The 20036-nt window shown below is 37.4% G+C and overlaps 2 protein-coding genes across 2 annotated transcripts; both read right to left on the bottom strand.

Moving 5' to 3' along the window:
• Window positions 1–297: 297 nt before the first annotated feature.
• On the bottom strand, window positions 298–3268 carry LOC134286781 (uncharacterized). Its single transcript, XM_062848453.1, has 4 exons — window positions 2288–3268; window positions 1956–2226; window positions 1224–1897; window positions 298–1161 (listed from the first exon to the last, which is right to left on the bottom strand). The coding sequence occupies exons 1-4, from the start codon at window positions 3069–3071 to the stop codon at window positions 878–880; spliced, it is 2013 nt and encodes a 670-aa protein (XP_062704437.1). The 5' UTR covers window positions 3072–3268; the 3' UTR covers window positions 298–877.
• A 151-nt stretch (window positions 3269–3419) lies between these two features.
• Window positions 3420–4515, bottom strand: LOC134286782 (uncharacterized). The gene is made up of 2 exons (XM_062848454.1): window positions 3900–4515; window positions 3420–3844 (listed from the first exon to the last, which is right to left on the bottom strand). The coding sequence occupies exons 1-2, from the start codon at window positions 4187–4189 to the stop codon at window positions 3478–3480; spliced, it is 657 nt and encodes a 218-aa protein (XP_062704438.1). The 5' UTR covers window positions 4190–4515; the 3' UTR covers window positions 3420–3477.
• Window positions 4516–20036: the final 15521 nt, after the last annotated feature.

Genomic DNA, 20036 nt, shown 5'->3' on the forward strand with positions numbered 1-20036 from the left:
GGGAACGGTGTTGATGTGGCTTCTTGCTTCGAGTGTACCTTCCCTCCGGGGTCTCAACCGATAGTATAGGCAGTGTTGCGAAATGAGCGAGTACTCACACAACTAGTCAAATTCACGAGTGAGTATGAGCAGTACACCTTAAACTCATCGTGAGTATTACTCACATTTGAGTAAGCGCTGTACAACTCACACTCACTCGCTAGGGGCGGGTCACTTCCGATACTTATTAATAATATTAGCGGTATTAGGCGGTATTAATACCTTCAAAAAACTGAATGAAAAGATTTCCCATCAAGTATGCCGTGCCAAAATATTTAACTTGTAAACAAAATAGATTAGATGAGAGTTGACAATTTGAAGGTTTGAAGAGTCGTATTCAACCATTCCAATTTGCATCCTTGCTCTGTTTTAATAGAATAAACGAATGGATACCCAAAATTAAATTTCCTGCAAATCAAATGGAATTCTTTTTTGGTTAATTTAAACCATTCAACAATTTCAGAAGGGGGTTTCTGAAACGTCTTTAGAGGCGTTTCAGGGATTTTAGCGAGTTTCATGGGGTGTTCTAGGGGATTTTCAGCGACGTTGCAGGGGTCTCAAGAGGATTCAGAGGGAAATCAGGGATACCTCTAGGGGTCTCAGGAAATTTGCATATGCCCAAGCATATGCCGTTCAAGGGCGTTTAAAGAGTTTTAGAGTTCCTGGAAGTTTCATGGTCTTCATGGTCAGAAGTCTTAACAAGGTTTCAATGTTTTTTTTATTTCCCAGTGTTCAAGAAAAAAATAAACAATGAACATACAAACAGTATTTTATTTAATATAACAATTTAAACTGATAATAAAATTTTAAATTTAATATCAATGGCTTCAAATGTAGTTTAAACAATCTCAAAATCTCTTTGGGTAAATCTTCTTATTCTGTCGGTACTCAATTTGTATCGGCTTGGTACCAACATCCATAATAAGGTAGCTTTTTTGATATTTCGTATTAAACCGGCACTAGTTGATATTCTGAACGTGTGCTTGGTACCCGCTGTTGTACTTTTCAAGCTTAAATGTGTTCCGCAATTTGGAAATAATCTCGATGCTTCGTAAATAGGTTCTTCATCAGTGATATCGTTAGGTTCAGATATGTGGTCTTCGATCGATTGCAGCTCAGCGTCTAATTTACAGTGATACACATATTACAAATTAAGAAAAAAATGTTATATCAAATTGTGTTACCATATTCTTCGTCGATATTCTCTTCAATTTCAGAATCTTCGTGTTCAAAGCTTGGATTAAGATTAGCTTCAATATTTTCGAATATATTATCCTCTTCCTGGTCATGGTCATCGTCTTCGTAATCCTGCATATCAATGAATTCAAATTCCGGTGGTAGATTATCTGCTATAAGAGCAATTGAGTCATCCATGTTAATGTTTTGTTCCTCAATTCCTATTCCAACCAATGCATCATGGGCGGAGTGTTTTGCTCTAATCACTGCATCAATAATTTCATCTGGGGATGGCAGAGAATATTGAACTTTGCGATTGTTTGAATATCGCGTTATGCTGGGAAAATTAACACGATCGCTACATCGGTACATAATATCAGTTTTCATCTGAACTCTCTTTAGTTTACTGGTCAGCTCTTTAGCGGTGAAATTTACAATGGTTTGATTAGTTGTTGCCATTGATCTTAGCTGTCGAAAAATTTTCTCGTTCGGCTGGCTAGACAAACAGGATACCAAAAATTGTTCTGGAGTGCCATTGCTTCGGCAAAACTCCATGAAAACAATCAAAGCATGAGCATTCAACTCAAGCGACATGTATGCGTTAGAAGAAATGCATTGTTTCATATTTTGAAATCGTTTCTTTGTCCAATTCCGCCATGCTCGAACTATGAAGGTCGCAGTCCTTAAACGAAATGAAAAAATAAGCAAACTTATAAAATTTTACAGGATGCAAACAATACCATAAATCTTGGATTCTCTCCAGTGGCATGACATCCTCGTCAACGTACGACCGATACATCATACGCATTAGATCAAGGAAAAGGGCGGTTGCGTTACTGTCGGCTATATTATCTTTCAAATACTCAATGGTTGGCTTCTTCATCATTCTTAGTGTCGGCCCGAATTTCATTTTATCTTTAATGTCAATGTCCGACATTGTTAAGCAATGCTTATCCTTCGAGTGGTATAGAACCAGCTGTTTTAAATGAGTTTTTGTGATGGTGTAACGGCCTGTATAATTAAAACAAAAGTTATTACAATTTGAGTACAACATAAACAAACAAAACAATACCAAATTGCATATCTGAATTGATTAGCCGATTTCGGAACTTGTTAACAGTGTGAATCATGTCCTGTACGTTGATCGGTGTCGTCAGGCTTTCACGAATCCTGAACCAATCTCCCCAACGAGATGGAGTATCGCTGCTTCCATATCCTGCCCGAATCTTCATGGCTTTTAACAGCCTTGGGTCGCCATCGCTTGCATGCGCCATGACTTTTATACCTTCCCTCTCTAATAAGTATTCTGTATGTTTCCATCGGTTTAGTACGTCTTTTGCTTCGAATTTGTTATCTGAGCACGTGTGGAACAACACATAAGGAGATGCATTGTTAGCTAGCGGTAGTGCTAATTGGACGTATGCATGATTACCGACAGGATATTTTTCAATATCTTCCGCCATTTTATATGCACTTGTTGCAGTAAATAAATCTGTGTTTGGTAGCCCATGTTCATCCAATGGAGACACCAAACCCCGAACAGAATCGCTAATGTAATCATATTCCAATGCTGCAGAAATTTTGGTTGCATCTTCGCAAAGGACTACAGCCAGTGGGAATTCATTCCGCAACAGATATTGCTTCAGTCCTTTGGCGTCGATTTTTCCCTCGGTTATTTGAATGGTATTTTGTTTCAAGTGGCGTTGAATTGTCTTTATAGATATCGTGCTGCTGTTGCTAGCTAAAAAGGCATAGTTTCCTCTGCCGGCCGTTAAAAATTGGTATGCGCAAATGTCTTTTTCGAAGCTTGTATATCGCCTTGCTTGCAACTTTTTATCTTTCCATGCGGAATGCATATTTATGAAGGTTTTCAACACAATAGCATCATCTGGATCCTCGGTTTCAGAATCGGTGTTGTCTACAAAAATATATTGAGAAAAACTTTATTTTTCATTGAAAAAGGATTACAGTGTGGATTTACGTGGTTTACGTGACCGTGTGAATAAAAGATCTTGTTCTTGAATTATTCTGAGGTTTTTCAATATGTCAACACTCCGGGACATGTGCCATTGTAAATGGTCGATTACTACCTATCATTAAAATTTCGTTCGTTACGCAAAGCATGAACGAGTTGTTTGGCGATGCGTGTTTCTAAGTTTTCATTCACACGGTTCACATTCTTATGTAAAAAGTCCTGACTGTTATTAGACAAACAAAACATGGTATACATTATTAACTAGTTTAATTCGTCAGCATATAGTTTCAAACCTCACCGGACATGTTTGCATTTGTATCATTTGCTTCGATAAATTCGTCGACATCGAACAACGGAAGATCTGGATCAGAAGTGGATTTATCTCCGGAGTATCTGGCATCGCTAGTTGCATTGACTTCATGTCGGCGCTTCCGTTTTCGTTTTGGTCCAGCTTCTGGTAGTGCATAATGAAATTTTTCACAGTGTTTTACGAAATTACCGATCAACCAGCCACTTCCAGATCTTAGGACTTTCTGCGGTTTGTTCGGTAAACAAAATACGCAGTTCAGTATAATTCCATCATGCGTAACGTCAAGGATGGTCAAGTTAGATAGTCCATCAAAAAACCGCTTGAATTCTACAGAATCTGCTTGCCTAAAAAAAGGGCGAAATCTTTATTGAAGAAATACAGATTGTTTCGGCAACATACCTTTCTGCATAATAAGCCTTTATTTTGGCTACCACATCCACACTTTCGTTAAGCCTGGCGTTTGGTTTTTCGAAAACACCGTCGAGAAATTTTTCAATTCCGTGTTGCGAAACCGCTTTCGCAATAGCCATCATGGTCTTTTTTTCGCCGCTAAGAAGCTTGAACCTTTCGGGATTGTTTTGGAATGGTCCGTAAATCTCGTTGTAATCATCAACGGTAACCCGCGTGGCGTAGTGGTCCGCCAGGTGTTGAAAATCCGCTTCAATATCAGCCAGGTCTTGCTCCTTCATATCGCCAATACTTGAGCTTGCTGCGTAGTTTTCAATCTCTAAGATTCTTTGAACTCGCTTTGGAACTACCCCTACAACATATTCAATCTCTCGCCAGAAACTGGCATACCGATGCTAAAAAAATATAGCGGATTGTAAATTTAAAACGGAAAAATTAAGACTGTGTTTATACAAACCGTGTTTGCGTCCGCCATTTCATTGACAGAAGTATTCAATCGCGGAAGTCATGACATACTAGAACTAAAACCCTTTGATTTTTTCTGAAGATTAGGAAACTAATATTTATTAGACAGTATTAGAGTCGATATTAGGAGCTGTCCCGCCCCTAGCTCACTCGTGAGTATTGACGTGCAGATACTCACTCACGAGTATGCTTTACTCATTTTCATACGGTAATCTAAAATTTATCTAAAGGCTTGGAATCCTATCAAACATTAAAATGATATGTTTTATTGGGGCGAATGTATTGAATCAGTAGACAAGGTTGCTTGTCAATAATTCTATTGTTTTTTTTTATTCTAGTGAATTGTATCTTACTGGTAGTTCTAAGCGCTCCGTTAAGGGCGGTCCTGAAGAGGTCCCCTTTGAGCCCAACAGCTCAACGTGAGGGCTTTTGTTTGAACTCAAACCTCTTGTAGACAGAGATCAATCGCCTGAAATGGCTGTCATCCACATATAACTGGCGTGAAGCCAAAAATTTGGCGCAGGACGTGGTGCTGATTTGAATGGGCGGTTGCATTAAGCTGAAAACAGTGACTTTTTTCTGTTAGTGCAGGCGTGACATTCACATATAATTGAGTTCAGCGTTGTTTTAAATGGACGAAATGTATTTGCATGCTTGTGCGTCTTGTAAATTTAATAAAGAACACTAAACGCATTGAACAAATGTGTAAACGATCGTTTCTCAAATGCACGATAATTCGTACGACAAAGTTCGCTTCCGTACGTAGCAGATTGAAAGGCGGGCTGAAATTTCGTTAACGAGCCCGTTCGAGCCGGCTTCAAGAACTAACGCTTTCTTCAGGGGGTTGGCAGAGATAGCAATTAAGAAAAAGTAATTTTACGGAATCGTGTGGTGTGCTCGATTGGTAGCCGATTTGACCTTGGATTTGACAGTTCGATAGCAGCAGACCTGCTGCAAAGGCGCATATAGTGCTGAATTAATGCCATTTTAGCTGCTTATTGGTTACCTGGGTGTGATTACTGGCCATGTTACTGGTAGTAATTTGCTCGGCAGTTTTTTTTCTTTTTAGGTCCGAGGCTCATATAATTAGGGTGGTCCAACTTTATATGAAAAAAAAACTAAGACTTGAAAAAGCTCATGGGATTCCTTCAGAATTTGTTCCTTTATTTTTTATTCTTCAATCACTTTACCTAATTTACAGCTCTTTTGTCCACCAGGGCACTGCGTGAGCGATTCCAATTGGAAGCTGTACTTACACTTTGTACAGCTCCTAAATGTATTCTATTATAATTCTACTAGATCGAACTGGATTCCGTTGCGCTGCTTTCACTTTCTACACTATCATGGTAGAATGATGAGCACGAGGATGTTGATGTATGGCTCTTGTTCCTTTTCCAGTCCGATTGGAGGTCCATTATGAGTTGCCGTTAGCCGATATCCGGGTGTCCGGGTCCGTTGGAGTATATGCTCTGAAGAGGGTCAGGTGGCAGCTGCTCTCGGAGGGAAATACAACTGACGAAAAATTGCAAGTTCCGGGCTGGGATCGAACCCATGACCATCCACTTATGAAGTGAACGTGTAGCCACTACGCTACGGGCCCTGGCAATTTGTTCCTTTTGTCACCCATAAGTTCCAATAAAGTTTTGTTTCAATTCTATCAAGTCTAAGCACTTTTTTATGAAACATCCAGCAATTTGTGCTGATAGGGCACAAAGTTGTACCGGATTCTAGCAAAAAATTGCTTAAAAATCAACCGTTCGTTTTGCTGGTTTTTGCTTTGCTGGATGCGTTTAGTGTGTAAGTTTCATGTTCGAAAGTTGAGTACTCAAGTAAATTTACTATTTTTTGTAAATTTTAAATTACAAACTGATCAAGTGTTTAGTATGAGGAAAAACGTTACTTTTCCTTACGGAACGGACTATTTTTCCGCGCAGAAAAAACTACAGCTCTTTTAGATTTACAAGGGAGGCGTTACCAGTGTAAAACTTTTTTTCCTTACTTGCCTACTCAAGTAATTTTGAAGCGAAACTACTATTTGTCCATTTTATACCCTATCTTTTTGCACAGTAATAGAAACTAGCCATATGGAAAAAAACGATCAAATGTATGCAGAAAAGAAAAGTTTTATATGTTTGGACCTAGGAGATGCTGTAATTGACCCTACCATTTTAAATTTGAAGAAAGGTAAATATATGTCAAACATCTTTATTGAATACCGTAAAGTGACCCGACGTATACGAAAAAAGTTATACCATTGACAAAGTGTGGTGAAATATAGAGATTTCCTAATTGATGATATTACTTTGCATGCGTAGGTAAACAATAAGAGTTTTTAGCCTATGGTGCCAAAGCTCTCGAGCAGATCTACCTTTCCTCGAAAACTGTGCCTTGTATATAAATAATCACCATTGCAGTACAGAACAAACGAAAACATCATTTCAAACCAACAAAAATAACTTACTCACTAAACTCACCGTGAGTAAAATGAGTAACTCACGCGTGAGTAATGACGTCATACTCTAGCGTGAGTATTACTCACAAGTGAGTAATACTCACGCGAGAGTATGACGTTATTACTCACGCGTGAGTATACTCATACGCGAGTAACTCACAGCGTGAGCATTACTCGCAAATGAGTAAGGTGAGTGAGTATTTTTTACTCGTGAGCATGAGTTTCGCAACACTGAGTATAGGTACGTTCGAGAGACATTGTGTCCATAATCCCTAAAACAAAAAAGTAGAATCTTATTATGTATTCCATTATTGATATAAAATCGTATTTACTTTATTTGTTGCAAAAGGTGATCCAGAGTCTTAACCGTACGTAACTGTTCAAACCGGCGCGGCGTTCATGGGCTGATGCTCTGCGATCTCCACAATAGCCCGTAATATTTCTTCTTCGTGCTCTGTCAGGATTTTGGTGAATGCCCATTTTAGCTGCTTTAGTTGGATCGTTCTCAAAAATTCCATCATTTTTACGTTTTTCTTCGTCCCGAAAATGTTCCGAATATAGTCCCGAAAATAGCTGCTAATTGTCGTTTTTCTATCAAATACTGATCAAATTGTCTTTTGTCAATTATACCTTTTGTCCTATTCGACCTTCTGTCCTTCGACCTTTTGTCCTTCGACCTCATATCTTTCGACCTTTTGTCATAGATTCCATCAGATGACTCACAAAATACTTCAATTCATTCTTAGTACGCTTATTGAACATAGCTTTGAATTAAAATTGTTGGTAATCATATGCATTGTATCTGATTTTATTTATTGAAAAAAAAGTAGAGGAGAGGAGATCAACTTTCTCCCAGATTAAGGGTAACTTTTTTCAGTTGACTCTGAAAATTTGACAACAGGGAGACACAGTAAAATCTACAACTTCTGCTTGAAAGATCTTCATTTCGCAACTCATTGTAATGATTAGATAGAGATTGTGTTACAAAGTTATTTCAATTTACAGGGGATAGACAAAATGATCGGGACAGGCAAAACTTTCACTTTTCAAAAAATGTTCAATTAGCTGTAACTTTTCGAAAAGTGCATCAAATATTTTCAAATTTTTACTGTAAGTTCCTCAACTAGTTGTGTATCAGTGGACAAAATTTGGAAAAGATCGAACAATTCTTCACGAAGTTATAAATATTTTTGAAAAAGGTAAAATTATCCGATAGCCAACTTTGAGCTATTAAATCTGCGGATTCAATGAACCGAATGCAATGAAATTTTGACCATTTATGACTTATATAATGAGCTATGAAAAACCATTGACTTAACTTAATATTCTTAACACGGAAGAAAATTATAACGATTAGATTATTTTTCTAATAAAACACCAAATTATCCAAAACAGTTGATCGTTTCAAAATTCAAGATGCAAATTATAGTTCATTTAGTTTCCCTCTAATTGACTTATATATAAATGCGTTTTGAAGGAAAGTAACAACATAGCCGCCAATAAATTGAAAAAGTAATGGGTTGCATATTAAAAATAGACCAATTTACTAGAAAAACGTGAAAAAAATAAAATCCCTATAACTTTTTCGCTTGTTAAAAATTTCAAGTTAAGTCAAATGTTTTTCAGAGTTCATTATATAAGTCATGAATGGTCAAAATTTCATTGCAATCGGTTCATTGAATCCGGAGATATAACAGCTCAAAGTTGGCTATCAAATAATTTTATCTTTTTCAAAAATTGTTATAACTTTGTGAAGAATTGCCCGATCTTTTCCAAATTTTGTCCACTGATACACAACTAGTTGAAGAACTTACAGTAAAAATTTGAAAATATTTGATGGACTTTTCGAAAAGTTACAGCTAATTGAACATTTTTTGAAAAGTGAAAGTTTTGCCTGTCCCGATCATTTTGTCTATCCCCTGTACATTATCGACCGACACACAATCTGCTATAATTTTGTCATTCCCATCTGATTGGGTTCCGATTAATATGCGATAGTGATAAACGTGCAACCGATCTTTTTGAGCAGCACTAATCAGCACTTTTTCCATTCATAGACCCATAAACAACCTGTCCCGATTGGGTAGTGTAGTGGACACAAAAGAAGAAGAGACTGTCCGACAAACTTCATCCTCCGACTGCCTTTCCTATATTTCCCCCCATTGCTTTCTTAGTGGGTTTCTCTGATTTTATATTTCTTTGGTTGAAGGTTACCGGTTATCATCCCACAGAGTTTTAATCCTTCCCGACGGATAGTCCTTTCTTCTGAATGACGTCAACTGACTGGTTGAATTTATTCCAGTTTTTACACCCGAACAACACCCGGGCAACTACAATAGTTATCGTCAGGAAGGGACCAGAATAGACTCAACGATGTGGAATTCAGGCCCAAGGAATGATACAGCAAATAAATAAAACTGGGGAGCGTGAAACTTTCTATCTTTCCTAGAAGGGGAAGACATTTGAGAAGGTTGATTTTTAGGGGTAAGATTCGTAATGCGTAAAAAGCTACTAAAATGATCACGAAAACATCATTGATTCCTCTTATAATACCCAACGTCTGCCACAACTTCTTGACAGTAGACATCTTATAATACTTTTTTTGTCTCCACCCAGAATCATCTCATAGGAAGCATATTTTCAACTCGGGAAAAACTTCACCATCCAGGTCACCGGATCAAAAGAGTTGGAGCAAGAAAAACGGAAAAATTCTCCGGAAAAGAAAGATAAAAATCGTTATTCCTGTCTGGTTCCCTGCCAATCTTCATTACACGCTTCTATTATTTATTATCATCAAGGTTTCCTTCCGCCGGCTGCTGCTGCTGCTGCTCTAGCTCAGCTTCGACGACGAGGGTTGCACCTGCGGGAGTTTGAAAGATATGGCTCTGCAAGATCATATAAGGCTCAACGATTTCAACTGCCACTGGATAGAGATTGCGTTGGCTGTGAACATTGCTGCATTTACGAACGAGTTCGACTTTTATGCTTTCTGACATTTGTCGCATCATCATGGGTGGTTTATTGGATGGCAACCCTCCCCCCGAATAAAATTGAATTGAAGATTTACGATTATAAATAATCATACCTTAATCGTCAGACAAACTATAGTATTAATCATACTGCAGGTAAAAATCTACGTTATGCAGATATGTTCAGTGGTAATTAAGCATACTTCCGTGTACAGCATATACCATGTTCTATGGGAAACCATATTAACATGGGATAACTTAACTATACTACACACGGCAGTATACAGCCATTCACAAATTCCTTGTTTCACGATTTTTTTAATAATGATTCTAACTGATTACTCGCGTGTTTATCGCTTCGGATATTTAAGTTTTAGCATTAAGGCTCAATTGAGAATCGCATATTCTCTAAAATAAAAAAAAAAACACCTCTCCAGAATTATCAACACGCATTGAGCATTAAGATAATCGCACAAATGGTGTTGTGGAAATAAATGGGTGAAAATCAAGTGGTGATGAAAGTGGTATCTGGATGAAAACATAAAGTGTGAATATCTTAAACACCCACCGATTCAAACGGCTTACCAGCACTAACAGTTCGATTGCTGCAAGGAAAATACTTACTAAAACATACTAAAACGTTTGATTAACTTAATGTGCATAATCAGGATCCACTATCGGAATAGCACGTCATCGTATGGCAGTTCAAGAGCTCAGGAATAGATGCTTCGAATACATCGTACAGAACATAGAGGATTTCAGATTCAGTTCTGCATGAAATATGTGCTATGAAATACTGGGATTTCGATCGGATGCTCAAAGAAGAACATGATGTTATGATCCAGGACTACTTGGGGAATATCTTGAAAGAAGGCACTAGGTGTGGGCCAGAGGCGATAGCAGCCCCAAGCAACACACATGTTATAATAGAGTTACGACAGCGCAAGTTTTGGTTGTATAGAAGTTTATTTAACGTAATTCTAACATTGTGTTGAAATAACGTAAAATAAACTTTTATACAACCAAAACTTGCGCTGTCGTAACTTATATATAACATGTGTGTTACTTGGGGCAGTTATGCGAATCTACCAAGCAGACATCATCCTTATCGTAGACCCAGACTCATATGGAGTTTTACGGTTTCGGAAGCAGAGACGATAAAAGAGCTACACTTCACACCGGACTAGTTTGGAAGAATCATTATGACATGATAGTAAAGATGGAGTGGTCTTGACGATGAACCAGCAACTGAAAATCTGTCTTTCGCAACAATCAATGTCCACGGATGTTGATCGAAGAGCAAAAGGGAGTATATCGACTCGAACTTTGGGACCGAAACGTAAATACGGATACAGGAGGCTCTGTTGGAGATATTACACAGCGGAACAACAAAGCAGCGAGACGAGAAGCGAAGCTTTCCGGACTGGAGTAAAGCAAAACACTTGCGTATGGTTTTGATGATCACGATCGAATGATTTTATTTACCTTCCACTTTACAATTTAAAACAATAACAGTGCTCGACAACATAAAACATGTTCAGGGTGTATCTATTGACACAGCAGTCGTCTTGACTACGAGGGCTGCTCGAATGTACACATTATAAATTCCCAACAGGCTCGTCGTAGCTTTGAACGAATGGAACAAAAATAAGAGTCGTTATGAAAACCTGGGACGATTTTCGGCTTGGTAGTCGCAATTGCAATCAAACGATCAGATATTCTCCTTCATCCGACGTTTCGATGTTTATTACCGTGATTTCGGGTGAAATTGATCAGTGGGGTGAAATTGATCGACGAAAGGTCCATTTTTATTTGTTAAAAATAACGCTTTAAACTTAAAACAATTTGTGGAAAATGATCATCACCTTGCTCAAGGGTTATTGAATGATGAGTTAACATATTTTACAGCCAATTAGTAACATATTTCGTTATTAAATTCAATATTTTCCGAAACTGCGTGTTGGGCGATCTTCATAGACACTTCCAAACTTTTGTTACCGTAGTTGTATCGCGCATGTAATGAATATTCGAATGAATGTTCATAGCTGCCAAGTATTCGCTAAACCCGTTTTCGTCATCAAAAGTTCTATAAATATTGTAATTTATGCATAAAATTGCACTTTTCCGGAAGTACAATATTGATACACATAATTAATGAGAAAATTGCATACTTTTAGGCGTTTTCTTTCGATTTATTAAACTTTAATCTTAAATAATTAAAAATTTAGTAAACTTGTAACAGTTTTGCATAGCTTTTCGCATTCTAGGGTGGTTAATTCAGATGGAAAAATAATTTCCAGCACTTACAAAGGCATTTCACTGACTGATCAATTTCACCCCTAAAGTAAAATTTTTGATTTTTTCTTTAAAATTATATTTATTATAATAAAATGATTTGCTGTAAAAGTTTCAACCTCGTTGACTGATGAAAACCATGATCGTTCTTGTTTTAAAGCATTGAATTTAACCATATCGACAAACATTCAAAAATAAGACGCAAAAAACAGCGAAAAGTGATCAATTTCACCCGAAATCACGGTACATCTTCTTCAGGGAATTAGAAGTGTTAATCGCTTTCGTTCTGGAAAGCTTTGTGAAAGCATAATCCGTTATGAAAAAGGACACGGAACCAGGGAATTTATCCGGGGTACTTTCGGTATTCGCGTATATAGAAACGACGACCGTACGATTTAGCGATGTTTATTGCACGGACTCTTACAGTGAACTGTATTATGCAAACCTATTGTCAAGTCTTACAATGCCGCCTATAGATGGGGAGTCAGATGTCGTGTTCCCAACAAAAGGATGATATCATCATTTGTCACAACTTGAAACTACTGAACATCACAGCGACTCTTACGTAACTGTTTGCTGAAGGTCGTCTCGAGATCCATCCAGGGAAATCAGAGCCAGGTACTGATTCAAGATCCAAGTCAACGTAAACCGCTACCGAAGAGACAGTACATATTGCACATCAAATCCAATTCCACCCTAAAGGGTGTCTGGACTACTATCTAAAAGAAATTTTGAACAGACCGGGAAATGTGAAGGGAAGGCGCGTTTAGTGTACAAAAGTACCGTCAGTGGGGGTGTCATTGGGCCAAAATTGCATAGTACATCTCTTTGTAGGTCGCTACAACAATATTTTAGCTCTAAATCAATGTTGTATTCGGTAGACACGTTCATTTTTATACTGTTTAGGATTGTTTAAAGTGAAAATGCTTTAACTTTAATTTTGACAATGATATAGCTTTAATGAAATTGGCCCAATTCCACCCCTTCTAGGGGGTGACATTGGGCCAAAGACCAAAATTCAAACAAAACAGTTCAATGTGAGATAATATCGCTTGAAAATCGAAACTATCAAATATACCGTGACCGTACCTAATTCCGTTCACTTAAGGCGATGCACTAAGTCTAACAGCTGTAAAAACACATCTTCTGCATTTAATGACTGTAATTGTGCAACGCTGTTTCATTATGTCTCTACATGGCTAGAAAAATATAATCAAGGTTGCAAGTACTCCACTTATTTTGAAAATGGCCGCCAATTAAAACAAGTTGTTGTTCGTAATTCCAATCAGTATGCTCCTAACTCCGTTCACTTGTGTTCCTAATTCCGGTCACTCAAAGTAATTATTATGTGGACAAAATTATCATATTGTTATTGTTTGTTATAGTGATTTTGTGTAAAATACATTAATTTCCGCATTAAAATGTGTTAGTTTTATAATAATTTAAAGTTATAATATTAGATTTTTTCAATGTTGTTGCACTTTTTAGTTTTTTTTTCTGGATTCTTAGAGTTCTATCAATTTTCAATGATCTCATTCATTCAAAAAATCTTTTCCGTCATTTTTGCTTCTCACTACATGATTTCAATCAGAGCACCCACTAATTGAAAATCAATTCCTTTTTATTTGAATGAATTGTCACTCAAATGACTAGTGGAGCACGAAACACGAAAAATATTGCAAAATTCCGCCAGACCGAAAAAAATCGAATGTCGCGTCAAAGTCGGGTCAATTTTTACCAAATGTTAGACCACTATTGTGCCAACATCGCATAACTGTTGCGTCTATGTTGGGATTGCAGGCCAAAATAAAAACAGGTCAATGATAGGTTCATGTCGAGTATGACGTCATCTATGACGAATCAATCTTTGAACACATGCGAATAAATATTGAAACAATTTATCCTTGCTGCTGGGGTTAGCAATGAATGATATGTACCGGTCATCTATCAACATAGTGCTTTGACTGATGCTGCTGGAGTTGGTTGTTCCGATTGTACTGCATTTTTGCCTTTCTCGTACACCAAGGTGTACAGAAAGGCTATATGTTCACTCCAAAAATGAAATTTTGATAGAGCCCCCGGAGGGGCAAGTTTCATATACCAATCGACTCAGCTCGACGAGTTGAGATGATGTCTGTGTGTGTGTATGTATGTGTGTGTGTATGTGTACAAAAAAAGGTCACCTCACTTTTAGATAGTAAATATAAACCGATTTTAACGGTCGACGGCTCATTCGACGCGGAATCTGGTCCCATTGTTTCCTATTGAAAATGGTACGGATCGGTCCAGCCGTTCCGGAGTTATGGCCATTTAGGTGTTCCGGATCGGTACCCCTGGAAGGGACCAGACATGAAAATGCACCAAACCCATGCATGTGACCCATCAAACCACGGCATTTACGATTATCTGATGAACGGTAAGCATGAATACAGTCTCAGACCATATCTGAACCGGTAGTGTTCCGGAACCGGTTCTGAGTGTCCCGCCGGAAGTGGTCAAATATAAAAGTAAACCAAACCCATGCATGCGACACATCAAACAGCGGCATTTTCGATAACCTGATGAACGGTTAGCAGGAAAACAATATTAGACCGTATCTGAACCAGTAGTGTTCCGGAACCGGTTCCGGGGGTTCCGACGGATGTGGCCAAATATAAAAAAGTACCAAACCCATGCATGCGATACAACAAATAACGGCTTTTCTGATAACCTGATGACTGGTTATCAAAGAAATAGGTTAGGACCACATTAGGGACAGCCAGTAGTGCCGTAACCAGTTCCGGGTGTCCCTTCGAAAGCGACTAAATATAAAATTGAACTGAACCCTAACTGAACTTATGTATGCGATACTGCAAAGCTAGGATTTTTTGATAACCTTATGAACGTTAGCAAGCAAACAGGTTCGGACCGGTGAAAAAAATGTTTTACGCATATGGTCAAATCTCAACCGTTACGTAGTAATTGAACTTTACATGTTTTTGACTTTGCTTGTCTCAAACTGGCTATAAAATGGTCAAACTTATCGCATTTGAAAGATTATTAAATTTGCTACCAAAAAAGATCTTGGAATCTATCGGTTTAGTTAGATAACTAAAGCAAAAAAGCTCGAAAGTAGTGTTTTGCCTTTCTCGTGCACTTAGTGTACTAGAAAACTATATATTTACCCAAAAAACGATTTTTCGAAAAGAGGCTCGGAGGGTCAAGGCGCAATCAACTCAGTTTAACAAATTGAGATTGTGCATGTATGTATGTGCGCAAAATAAGTTCAGTCACTTTAAGGCACTTCCCATTGGTCGATTTTTCGGATTATAGCTTGAATCGAACCAGAATTGTTTGCTATCAAAAATAATCCAGATCGGCCAAGGCATTCCGGAGTTATGGCCATTTCAGTGATCCGGACCAGCACCGGTGGAACTGGCCGTATATAAAACTAAACTAACCCCATCATGCGATACATCAAACTGCGGCGATTTTTGTAATCTTTAGCATGGTTGGCGAGCGACTGAAGACCAGAAGCTCCACGATGTCGGCCCAAAATTCAAGACGGCAGCCAAATGTTCAAGGTGGCAGCAAAATTCAATATGGCGGCTGTTTAATATAGATTTAGGCTCTTAAAGCATGCTATATGGGAATATTTCATATGGGGAAGTTGTCTGGACTCCTAAAATGGCGACTAGTATATCCAATATGGCGGTCTGAAATCCAAGATGGTGCACGCAGAGAAATAAATTGTAAACACAATTAAACTCTAGTTCAAATCAACCGATTTTTCAGTTTACTATAACGACAAATTGATTTCTAATTTAAACTGAACTGTTGCATTGTTTGATAATACAAATATTTTCATTTGACGAAATTTTTGACAGTTTGTTAGAACAAACAGAGATTTGGTAGATTCAGCATAAAATATCAGATTGTTTCAAACGACTGCACTTTTGTGACTAACAAAGCCGGAATGTGATTGTGTTGGTGACGGCAGCTCCTGCGGCAGCTCGGGAATCTATTTTTAGACACTCGGCAAGTGGATGGAAAGGAGAACGGTTAAAAAAAAGACAAAAAGGCGAAACCGACCAACTTTTTGTGGATGCTGTCTTGAGTACCTGTGCATTATCCATCACGGCCAAAACTGCACATGGAAGTTGAGATGATGAATTGATACACTTTCCTCGTTTTGGCGATGTTGGGGTAAGAACTTTAAAGTTGTGTGAGTGCTTCCGGGCCATGTTTGTGGTCCATTTTGTAGAATCAAATGAAGTTTTTAACATTGCATCGAATGATGGGAGTTGGTTGTTTTGATCGATAAACTCCAAGTAAGAACAAAGAAATATAACTTTGGAATAAATAAATGCTCAGTTTAAAAATCAAATATGCATTTTATTGTTTTAAACAAGCCTCATTTTTCTGCGTGTGGCTTCAAATTCAAGGTGGCGTCTGTTAAAAGAAGTTTAAGGCTCTAAAACCATGCAATATGGGTATATTTGGTATGGGGGAGATGTCCGGAGTCAAAAAATGGCGACCAGAATGTACAAGATGGCGATCTAAAATTTAAGATGGCGGCTCCGAATTCAAGATCGAGGCTGTTTAATGGAGTTTTAGGGCCTGAAACAATGCATTATTGGTATATTTGGTATGGGGATGATGTCCGGATTCCAAAAATGGCGACTAGAATACCCAAGATGTTGGTCCAAAATCCAAGATGGTGGCTCCAAATTCAAGATGGCGACTGTTTAATGAAGTATATTTTTCGTAGGGAAGATGCCTGGACACCAAAAATGGCGACCAGAACAACCATGATGGCAATCTTAAATCCTAAATGGCGGCTTCAAATTCAAGATAGCGTCTTTTTCTTAAGAGCTTAAGGCTCAAACATTAAAAGCCAGATAAACGATATGATTTCTGGTAGGGTAAGAAATCAAACTTTGAACTAGTCAAATTGTAATCTTAATTTGAACCATTTCGAAATTCATTAAAACGACGTACTTTTCAGGCAAATATTGTCCCGAAAAAGATGTAAAACAGCTTTCCGTAATATAACCTGATAACATGGACTTTAAAAGCATTGAAAAAAGCGTTTTTGTCATGGAAAACATGCAATTGAAAAATCACTGTGATTTCACCCATTTCCCCCCAGAGAAAGCACATTTTCGGTGCACTTGTACAGCTCATGCATTGTATCACACGCAATATGTGAACACATCAAATGAAAGCTTATTTATCGTAGAATCGACCAACCGAATAATATTTCGCATTATTTGTCATAAAATTATCAAATTTAAGTAATTCTTACTTGGAGAATGTTATCTTAAGTTGAACCATTTGTAATCTAAATTTGAACTAGTAAACGTGGGCGAGCTTCTAGTGTTGGCCAGCAGACTGCGCTAGTGGTTGTTTTGTTTACTCTTGGGGGATGAAAAATTCCAAATTTAGTTTCCAAGTTCCTGAAGAGTTAAGAACATTCTTTGTTGAAATTCCACTGCCTAATGAAAAATAGTTATGTGAATTAGCTGATCCATGTGTTTTTCTATTGTTCAGCACGAAATTGGCTGTTGTGGGAGATGCTCGAGCTGCTGCCGCCAGTAGTTCAAATTAAGATTAAAATTGGTTCAAATTATGATTACGATGGTTCAAATTAAGATTAAAATCATTGTTGACGAATTATCGATTTTATCAATGAAATTAGGTGCAAATACAAACTTTTTACCACTTAACAGGAAGCTTATACCCGTGGTTTTCATGTACATAAGATTTTGCCGTAGTAAATCATTTCCATGTGGGAGAAAATAGCACTCAAAATTTGCGCTACTTCGGAAAGCCGCATTTTGGTTCAAATTTTGATTACCTACCCTATTATGAAATGGATTTCTGTTGATTGTATGAATTGTATTGTATGCGAATACATCAACAATTGTTTGAGTTTTATTGAAATGGGGTTTCGAAGGCACGAGAAAGGCGCCATCACCGCTAGGTGGATTAATTAGGGGTTTTTCATAATTCCTTCGCATCCATATGTTGATTGGAATTAGGAGCAAGTACAACCTCTAGTATCCTAATTCCGGTCATGTGCTTTTTTCTTTTCCAGCATCATGAGTCGTCGACGAAAAATTTTTTTGATGTTAAATTCATAAAAATATAACCTTTACTGTTTTGCTTCGATACTTGTTTGATTGATTTTGTTAGTATTTCAATGAAAATACAATTAATATATAAATTGATGCAATCCCCACGTCCCGAAAAGAAAAAAAGTAGTATGGCTGCCAATTGGATGATAAATAACATTCAATGTATTTTCACAATAATACGTAAACAATCATTAAAATTTTGTTTATAGTCTAGCGTGAACATAATTATTGAAAATTTTAAAAACAATTTGCAAGAGATTTGCGATAATTTCGGCTAATACTCGTCGTTTTGTTTCAAGTGAACGGAATTAGGAGCTGATTGGAATTAGGCGCGATCACGGTATAGATACTTGCCCACCAAAGTATATAAATATTTACTAAGGTAAGAGCTTCCCGTAAATGTCAAAAATGAGACTCACCAACACATCTGCGTTAGTTATGAAAAGTTGGTGTTTTTACACTAAAATGTCATTATTTCAGCAAAGTTTGTGAAGTTTTGTTAGTTTGAATGTTTCTAAATGCTGAAAAAACATGTTTAGAATCAATTAAAAAAAAATTGTTGCCGATTTTCAAATGGCGATATTTTCTGTTTTATTGCATGGAGGTCACATTTAATCCAGTCAGATGCAATCAAATAATAGCTTCTAAGATGGGAGTGCATAGTTTCTTAAGAAAGTTTGCTAAATAGTGATGTGCCCATACAAATCAGCGCAAACTTCATAACTATTTTTTGCTTTTTTCCTTTTCTCACTAATCCGTGAATATTAGCGGGAATCTCTTACCTTGGTATTTAGATACTTTGCTTGCCCACAACCTATCAGTGTCTAGTCACTTCAAAATAACATCACAGACAAACAAACGTGGCACTTTTACCACATTCATTGTAAACGATCAACGTTCCTACACAATATATCCACTATCCCATAAATATAAATCCAACTAACATTCTCAAAAGACGAAAGTAATATTTCTTTATCATCTGCCTAGCAACTGATATGCGTGAAATTTAATTTTGCATGAATCTAACATTTATTTTCAAAATTTTACACCGTATTATAAAAAAGACACGGACAACGTCTTCAGCTTTCGGCTGTACAGACTGTTTTGAACTTAACATTAGACAACGGACAACGGAGCATGCACCAAAAAATAATGTGAATACTCTCAGTCGTTTTAATTCACATTTGTAAGGTTCTCGTACTGATTGCATTGCTTTTATATGGCCCAAAGTCACCCCCAAAACGAAGTATTTGTACTACAGCTTGAGTAAATAAGTTTTCCATGCAAAATAGCATACAAAACCAAGAAAACTTATTATACTTTTCAAAACAACTACCCAACACACCGAGAAAACAGTAATGCATTACATGTTCGGTTTTCATCTGTTTTCTGCTGGGCATTTCAAAACAACGATATTGTACAGTACGCCTAACCATAAAATTCACATCAAGTTTTCTTAATAGAAAATTGACTGAATGTGACTTTTTTCTACATCGGATGGTCAACGCTAGTTATATTTACCGTATACCATCCACTTTTTGATAATCACTTTGATAAATTTTAGTATTTTGAGCGAAACATCTTTCTTGATTTTTGGCCCAAAGTTACCCCCCAGGCCCAATGTCACCCCGACTGGCGGTAATAAAAATGATCCTTCCCTATTTGATCAAAAACTGACCCATCGGCACATCGCAAGAAGAATCTAATGGTTGTACAAATTCATGCAATGGCAGGCAAAGAAAGCCCTTCAATTAACTGTGGAAGTGCTTTAAGAACACTAAGTTGAAGAGAGGCAGGCCATGTTCCAATGAGAACGTCGAGCCATAAA

Source organism: Aedes albopictus, chromosome 2 (genome assembly GCF_035046485.1).
Source record: "Aedes albopictus strain Foshan chromosome 2, AalbF5, whole genome shotgun sequence".
In the NCBI taxonomy this organism is placed as follows: domain Eukaryota; kingdom Metazoa; phylum Arthropoda; class Insecta; order Diptera; family Culicidae; genus Aedes; species Aedes albopictus.